The sequence below is a fragment of the Antrostomus carolinensis genome, unplaced genomic scaffold (genome assembly GCF_000700745.2).
Source record: "Antrostomus carolinensis isolate BGI_N321 unplaced genomic scaffold, ASM70074v2 scaffold20016, whole genome shotgun sequence".
In the NCBI taxonomy this organism is placed as follows: Eukaryota; Metazoa; Chordata; class Aves; order Caprimulgiformes; family Caprimulgidae; genus Antrostomus; species Antrostomus carolinensis.
The window spans coordinates 5,718-14,472 of NW_010324183.1; the positions used below are offsets into that span (position 1 = coordinate 5,718).

Here is an 8,755-nt window from a genome sequence, read left to right on the forward strand (position 1 = left end):
TTATGCACTATATTAGAGTTGTGTTATCTTGACTTCTGTTTGATAGCTTAAAGGTGAAGCTGACAGCAGACTAATATTACTGAAGTGTATTATCTGTGTGTTGTGATGATCATGCTGTGTCTGAAACCGTTTGCTTTGAATAATAGCTTCAGTTAATTCAAGCATAGCAAGGTATGATCAAGAGTCCTGGAATGGCTACTTTATGTGTTAATGAGAAGTGATAGAAAAAAAAAAAGAGAGAGAATGGTGCAATATATTAATTCATAAAATTTTAATGTTGCATTCAATTGGACAATTGATCATCATTTAAAACAAATTTGTTAGGACAATTCTCTAAAAACGTACAATATTATTCTACTAGGTTTGAACCAATCTCTTCCGCCTTCTCATTCCCTCCTCCATTTCTGTTGCAAAATTAAAGTTGCATGACCTGTTAGTGATGAATCAGATCAGTGCCCCGTTAAAATGATCTGAAGAAGAGAGTGTCAGGATCGTGTAAATAGGATGTTGTTAAATATGAGCAAATAGGAAACCTGAGAAAGAAGAGTGCACATAGTCAGAGGAATAGAGACCATTAGATTCTGAATTGGGCAGTTGGAGCCATACTTGATCATTCTCCATGAGATCGATGACAGCACTGCCAGAAGCCTGGTCAAGGTATCCTTTCTTGTACTCATCATAAGTGTACATGAGCGGGGAACCATTTTTGTAGAGTGCAACCCAAACATTTGTTCCTTTTGCATGTACATGGTAGGAGAAATAGTACAGTCCAGGGATCCTGCAGGTGAAGATTCCTGTTCTGGGGTCATAGTGTTGCTGCCTATTGTACAAGATTTTATCAAATTTGATGGGGACTGTTGCTGCAGGGTAGGCTTTTGAGAGGATGACACTGAATGCAGACACTGGCATCCCTGTAAGAGCTTGGTTTACTCCTCCTTTCATGAAAGACATTCCTGATAGCTCCCGAGACTCTCCTGCTTTCGTGTAGCTTTCGGGCATCTGTGGGATTACGGCTTGGCCGGGGGGACCAGGAGGACCTGGGGGGCCTGGCAGGCCAGGCTCTCCATTGCTGCCTTTAGGCCCAGGGGGTCCAGGTGGTCCCATGGGTCCACTTAAGCCTTTTGTAGAAATGCCTGCTGGGCCTGGCAGTCCCGGTGCTCCTGGCTCACCTTTTGCACCAGGCGCTCCTGGCAGACCAGGGGGGCCGATGGGGCCTCTGGTCCCAGGTATTCCTGAAGGCCCTCTGGGTCCTGGCTCGCCATTGATCCCTGGCACTCCCTTCACTCCTTGTGGACCCATTGGACCCGGCAAGCCAGGTAGCCCAGCGTGGCCAGTGTCACCTTTTGGACCTGGGAAGCCTGGGTGTCCCTTAGGACCAGCAAGGCCCTGCTCGCCTGGGTATCCTGGTTTTCCCTCTAATCCTGGTAGACCTCGTTCACCCTTGGCTCCTGGAAATCCCGGGGGGCCTGCAGGGCCCATGTCGCCTTTGGGCCCAGGTAGCCCATTCTCGCCGGGCAAACCTTTGAGTCCTTGAGGGCCCATGTTTCCTGGAGGCCCGGCAGGCCCTGGTTCTCCTGGCATACCAGTTGGGCCTTGGTCTCCTTTAGGTCCTGGAAGGCCAGGAGCACCTTCAGGCCCTCTGTGTCCCTTCATCCCTGGCAATCCTGGCTTTCCAAATCCTGGAAGACCTGGGGATCCAGGCAAGCCTGCAGGTCCAGGGTATCCCTTGGCTCCAGGGATGCCTGCTGCTCCTGGTGGTCCCATTGGCCCAGGCTTGCCAACACCGGCTTCTCCAGGTTCTCCTGGGGGACCCTGGGGACCTGGGATACCAGCTGCTCCAGGTGCGCCTGGTAAACCTCTGTCACCTTTCATACCTGGAAGACCTGGAAGACCGTTTTCACCAGGCTTCCCTACCCCAGCAGGACCGGGGAGGCCCCGGGGCCCCTGTGGGCCTGGAAGACCCCTGTTACCTGGGCGGCCTGGAATGCCATATCCATTTTCTCCCTTTTGTCCGTTTATACCAGGGATACCTGGCTCTCCCTTCTCGCCGGGGAGACCCCTGGGCCCTTGAGCTCCTGGAGGCCCTTGTGGTCCTGGTTTGCCAGGAACAGACAGTCCTGCAGGGCCAGGAGTCCCGGGGGGTCCTTGTGGGCCTCTTGCGCCTGGTAGCCCAACAGGTCCAGCTTCTCCTTTCTCACCATTTAGTCCTCTCTCCCCTGGCTTTCCTGGTAGACCTGGCATGCCTGGCTTTCCAACCGCAGAGAATCCAGGCGGTCCTGGGGGACCAGGGGGGCCTTGGGGACCAGGACTTCCAAACCCTGGCTTTCCTGCAGGACCTGGTTGTCCTCTTGGTCCAATAGGGCCTGGGGGACCAGGGGGTCCTTGTTCACCCCTTACCTGCACACCTGTGAGAGAGAGGAAACCGGGTCAACCAGGGCAGCTACAACAGATTGGCAGACTGGTAGCATGGTGGTGAAATGTGTAAAGGTTTTACTTAATTTGAACCTCATAGAAGTCAAGTTTCTATTACTGTGTTTGTCTGCTGAGAACCTGATGTTCAGGTCTCAGAGCTCTTATATGTATAAATAATTAACAAATGTACATGTGTTGGAGTTGTGTTGTGAGCTACAAGGCCTCTAGAAATTTTTTTGTCTTCAATACGTTTAGGGTCATCAGAGAACTTAAAAGTTACTATGCAAGTTGATTCAAACTATTAAGGAAGAAAAAAAAAACCAAACAAATCAGTTAACTGATTTAGCAGGTTATCAGACTTGGATCTTGATGAATGAAACCACAGAAATTCCTGTGCAGGTGTAGCTGCTTTTCTGCAACTATTTGGTGCTACATTTAAGTAATGAGACTTTTGTCCTTTCCCCACAGAAATTCCTGTGCAGGTGTAGCTGCTTTTCTGCAACTATTTGGTGCTACATTTAAGTAATGAGACTTTTTTCTTCCCTCCCCCACTTACAAAAGTGGCTCTGGGTTTTGGGGGTTTTTTTGTAAATATATGAATGTTATATTTTCAAATACTGTCTTGAAAGATTTTTGTTTGTCATAAAAATTTCACACAGTGGCAAGGTCACAACTTATAATTCATTTTACTGCAGTCAGAATTCTGGCATTGTTTTGGTTTTTTTTAATACTTCATTTTCTTAGTTACCAAAACAGCAGGTGGAGCCATTTAACCAAATGTTCCAAATGGAGGAATAAACAAACAAGCTCACTGCTTAGTTTCTGTGCACTTTGGGGGAGCTTGCAGCTTCCTGTTGGAATTAGGATGCTGATTTGTAGGACATGACAGACAAGATTAACATGGATATTGTGAGACCAATTCAGTAGTTTATAACAACTGGCAGCATTAGAGAATGAAGTACCATACCTATGATGAATGTTAATTAAAGAGGTCATTTCAAAAATAAAAAAATAGATATATAGGAAGAGCCTGGATTCTGTTTTGTGTAATGACAACTTAATCTGTTTGATCTTTATTTAGAAAGGATTGGTAAGATCAACAACTAGGTCAGCTAAAGTTTACATTTCAGTCTCTTACAAAGAGAGCAGTATGTATGTATATATGAAAAGTTTATGCAATTACTATTCTGCTGTCTCTTAGATAATAAATTGCTTTTTCCAATCTGTGATTAGTCTTAATGAACCAAAAGTGAGATGGAGGAAGAAAACTATTTGTATACATGTTGTATTCTTAAGAAGAGATGTATAGGTGGAATAAACTTAATTTTGGTTTGATATTGGATATGCAGGGTTGCCTTCTTCCTATATTGTCAGAGAAATTGTTCTTATCTACCAAGTGTAGAGAGTGCATTCTCTTTTTTGCTGGTGCATAAAATCAGCTTATTGCCTTATTTTGCACACCTTATCTCATTGTCCTTAAGGCAATGAAAAGGAAGATAGTTGTTAAAATCACACAGTTAGGAAGAAATCGGTGTCCAAATTATTGACAAGCTGAAAATGTAAACACACATCCTTCTCAGCTGCAAAGGAGATTGTGGAATCTGTGGATACCTGTAACAAGTCTGGTGCAGTCTTTGGTATCTTATTGATGTTGTTGTATATGTTACTACTGAACTCCCAGATTCAGTAGGGTGCAATTGCAAGTTGGTTTTCTTGTTACATAGGTGACATAATATGTGACAAATTTTAAGAACTACATAATATGAAAAAAAAATTTGGAAAATGCTTAGGCCCATCACAATTAACACATACCCTGCAGCTGAAGTGACATGTAAATGTTCATTACACATTTTGTCTTCACCACCGATAAGGCAGCTGCCATCAGAGAAAACAGCTTACTCAACTAGAGGACTCTGAATTTATTCCATAGGTTCTATCTATGGACAGAACTTCAAAAACTGTCTGTTCTCATCAGAGAACAGGCAGGTCAGATCAAAGCCTCAATACAAATACCTAAACAGGTTCCTGAGGTAATGCTGTTTCAGTTGTAAAGCATTAGGTGAAAAATATGAATAGGTTTTTACATTAGCTGCATTGAATCCAAACCCAAGCATTTATATGGGTACTTTGGCAGAAGATAACTGTGACCCCAGCCAGGTCTGCTCTTTCATAGCCATAACTCAAGGAACTATGTCCAGACCTGCCATATGTATTTTGTTCTTTAGCAGTCAGAGTGAGTTAATTTCTGCAGGGGGGGGCAACATTCATTTTATCCAGTTGTATTTAAGTAACGTATAGTTACTGCACTTGATCTATTTTTTTTAATGGCAAATTGCATCAGACTTTAGCTTCAGAGTGCTTCTTTTTTTTTTTTTTTTTTTTCTTCCCTCCCCCCCCCCCTTGCTTTTTACCATGCTTTAGACACACCTTCGAATCAGCCCTCGGTTCACAAAGTGGTGGATGCTGCCTTTTTGCATAAGATGCTACAGGCTTTGCCGTTGTTCCTGTTGTTATAGAGATTTTCTGTGAAAAACTATATTGTTTCAAAATTGTGCTGCTTTTAGATTAAAATGTCTGGTAATTGTGCTGTCTAGTGACAATGAGGAAAGGACAGCTGAATACATTAATGAAGGTAGGATTTTTACCAGGAAAATTGAAGTAGTGGTTGGCTACTCCTTTATATGTCTTGGCACATATCTTGATGAAAAGTTGGTTTATGTTCTCTGGGTGCAGTCAAACTATGTATTGAATTAAGTACGAAGACTTTAGCATAAACTGCAATAATGGCTTATTTAAGCGTTGCTGAACAGTCAGACTTCATTCAATCATTATACTCAACTAGGACTTCTCAAAGATTTCAAGCTAAAGAGCCACTGGTTTAAAAATTATGTCCTGGTATATTTTTAAAAGGGCAACACTAAATACATACAGAAAAGGAAAGTGTATTCTGACTGGAGAGCTGTCAACAACAAGATTTTTAAAACTGTAAAAACAATTTCACCAAATTAAGTGAAGCTTTATTAGGGCTTAATTACCCACAGAAATGGTATGATCTATTACATGCTGTCCCGAGTCACTAGTTTGGGCCTACACTGAAATTTTAGTTCCAGATTGCTTTTTGACAAAACTATACAAAACAAGAAGAGAATTTATTGGTAACTAAATCTCTAGAAGCCAATGTTTGGTGACCAAATAGGAAAAGTAAGCTATGATGAAGAGCTTACCATATGCTACTTGAGCTACATGCATATGGAAGAACTCACTAGACAACAGTTAGATTAATTTAATTCTGTAGTCTCCTATTTTATTCTTCCATGATCATCTCAGACTAGAAATGAGGAGCTTAACAGTCTGCCCTCTTCAAACTCTTCTAAAAACCCTCTGTAGGGTTTCTTGTTTTCTTTCTTTTTTTTTTTTTTTTTTTAGGGTTGCTTGTTTTCCAGACTGAAAAATAGCAGTGGTTTTCCAGTCCTCCATTAAGATGTCAAACAATTTTGAATGACTGGACTCCCATGTCTGTAAAACTGTAGGCTGTTCCTGCTTTTGAGGTCTAGTATATAGTCTTTGTTACCTTTCCTAAATAAAGAGCATTTTACACTTCTCACATGTTGATATAATCATTCTCATTCTAAATATGAAGTTTCACACACATTAGGTTCTTTGTTAGTATATAAAGTGAAAATGTAGGCAATTCATTTCCTCCTTTCACCCCAATTCCTGTCTACCCTGCTCCTTCCTTTTTCTTAATTTGCTGTTGATTTTCCCCTTTCTAAACGTTTTCTATGGGGTGGGGGGGGAGGGGCGAACAGTAGGAGGAGGGGAGAATTAAGTGAATTATGGTAGAGGATAACCAAGTAAATGTTGTATTTCGATTAAAAATAGTATAAATATGTAGATGATTCTGAATAAAGCCATGGAAAAACACTGTGAAAAGTTAATGAGGGGAGAGGGAGGAAATGCAACTCTAACCCAGTGGTAATTCCAGTTAGTAAGTCCTCAGACTAGCTGTTTATATATGTGTACCTAAATTCAATCTGAGAGTGCTGGTAGGATTCCAGAAAGTCCTTGTGCTGAAGACAAGGAATGAAACTGTGACAGTATTTTGGTACAGTGCAGAATAACATTTTTAGGAGGTAAGTTTCCCAGCCATGCTGCTTTCACTTGGTTCTTACTGCAGAGCGTTCTGGGAGCACGTGGGCTGGAGCTGGTTGAGGTGAGACCAGGGCTGCATCTTTGGACTCAATGTGTGCTGCTCATGAGCATCCAGTCCCTAGGATCAGACTAGAACTATTCTGAAATGAAACTTCCTAAATGAAGTTAATGTGGATGCTATGTCCTGAGCAACAGCTGTTCAGCTCTCCAGATCTGCTTCGGTTGTGCCACCCAATTTTCTAATGCAGATACAGGTTAAAATGTCTTTTTTCTGGTGAAAAGAAGCTTATTTGTAAATCCCATTTTCTGACTCCTTCATTTGGCTTCCTCATTTCTACCCAAGTATGGTTATTACAACTAAAAGTAGATGGGATACAGCAAAAGAGAAAGCTATTCTGAATAGACTGTTGATGTCTGAAAGAAAATAATGTTGTTCTTGAGAGGGGGAGAGAGGGATGTCTGCAAGGAAGATACAGTTCTCTTAATTTTAGTGATGATAATTTTGAACAGGGACTACTGATCATCCTTTGGGGGACAATTCATCAAATAAAACCAGCACCTAGAAAGTTGGAAGTTTTGATTTCAAGCTTTTTATAAAAAAGCTTTGAGCTAAGCATGGAAAAATACAACAGAACCCATGGTTTCAAACACTAAGTAAAGTCACCCATATAAGGACAGAGAGGATAGCCAGAAATTAAGATGTCACAGTGTATAGCATTGCAATTATATATTACCTATACAATAAGAATCATTTATGAAATGAAGAGAACTTTTTATAATAAAGCTAGAATATTATATTACTATAAGTCTGATAATTAAAGTATTGGCTTAAATAACTCATGAAAAAAATTATGTAGAGTTTTGTCATATTTTTATGACTACATATCAATTTATTTTGGCTTTCTAGACTTTAAACACGTCTTCACTTAGCCATATATATCAGATATATATTTAAATTCACACCTAAGGTCTGTTTTGAGTAGAGATAACATGACAGAATATGTAAAAGTTCTTTCTGAATATTGTAGGTGACAAGTCTATTGTTAGAAACCCCAGTGTTAAATCAAAAAATTTGGGGTTAATTACCATATTGTGCATAATTATGCGCACAATCATGTTGTATTTTTGCCACTACTGGAGATCAGATCTGTAGATGTGGTTTTGTTTCTACTCTATATGCCTTTAGTGATTATCGTGTTTAAAAAAAAAAAAAAAAAAAGTCTTTGACAAGTGTGCATCTTTATGAATAGGAAGCAACTGCTGGAGCCACGACCAGTTCTTTCTGCAGTGATGACATTATTTTAATAAACCTAAATGTTAGTGAAAGTTGAATAGCAATGGTATAAACAAAGAGTATTTGTTCATGTATTGACCTACTAAGAATAATTGTTTTAGTTTATTATCATAAAAATAGTAGACTTACCTTGACTCTTTACATTGAATGGCAGAAAATGTGGCCCCTTGATGCTAGATTGTTTCTGGTATCGTTCAGAAAAATATCCATCGCTACCATGGACAATGTTCAGACTGAACAGCAGCAGTAAGGATATTTGTAAATGCATGTTTCCAAATCCGTTCTGTGTTAGAAAGAGGAAAAAAAGTTTGTTATAAGGAAAAGCTGCTCAGTTTTAATTCTTGTGCATGAATAAATGAGACTTCTTAAAGTACAGGTATTAAAAGTAACATTATTTTGTGCTTATTTCTTTTTGCTTTCACTAGTTGCAAAAAATCCTCTAAGAAAAAAGGAATCATTATTGCTATGACTTGGAATGACAGAGCTCTTGTACAGATAGCTTAGAGGCACTCTTAGGAAAAGAATAATTTTAAATGGATGCCAGCCTATTTAAATCCACTGTCTTCAGAAACAGTGATTATTTTCCTGGTTACACTAGGGCTCCAAAAGTACGTTGCATATACTGAAATGGACAAAAGTTTTGAGTGGAAACACACAGACACTTTACCACGACCTTATTGCCTTTGTTTAAGGCTGTAGCAAATGAAGCTTGAAGTCCTGGCTCCTTCAGCATCAGTGGCAAAAAATCTCACATTGCCATGCTTGAAGCCAGGCTTTTATCTGTAGCCTTTCAAATAGCCCCAGTGGCAGTAAGGATGCTGTCACTGGCCCTTAAATATCAACTCCCTTCCCTTCCCAACCAGAAAACATGTGTTCTGTAGAAGTTACCTTCAAAAC

At 40.6% G+C, this 8,755-nt stretch overlaps 1 protein-coding gene across 1 annotated transcript; it reads right to left on the reverse strand.

The window, feature by feature from the left end:
- Positions 1-252: 252 nt before the first annotated feature.
- COL10A1 (collagen type X alpha 1 chain) lies at positions 253-8,141 on the reverse strand. The gene is made up of 2 exons (XM_010170853.2): positions 7,988-8,141; positions 253-2,405 (listed from the first exon to the last, which is right to left on the reverse strand). The coding sequence occupies exons 1-2, from the start codon at positions 8,124-8,126 to the stop codon at positions 511-513; spliced, it is 2,034 nt and encodes a 677-aa protein (XP_010169155.1). The 5' UTR covers positions 8,127-8,141; the 3' UTR covers positions 253-510.
- Positions 8,142-8,755: the final 614 nt, after the last annotated feature.

Bases quoted from the DNA above. Each gene is read 5' to 3' on its own strand.
- COL10A1 (XM_010170853.2), bottom strand. From the start codon at position 8,126: ATGCATTTACAAATATCCTTACTGCTGCTGTTCAGTCTGAACATTGTC. The intron at 2,406-7,987 runs GTAAGTCTACTA...TCTCTCTCACAG, and splicing joins ATTCAATGTAAAGAGTCAAG to GTGTGCAGGTAAGGGGTGAA.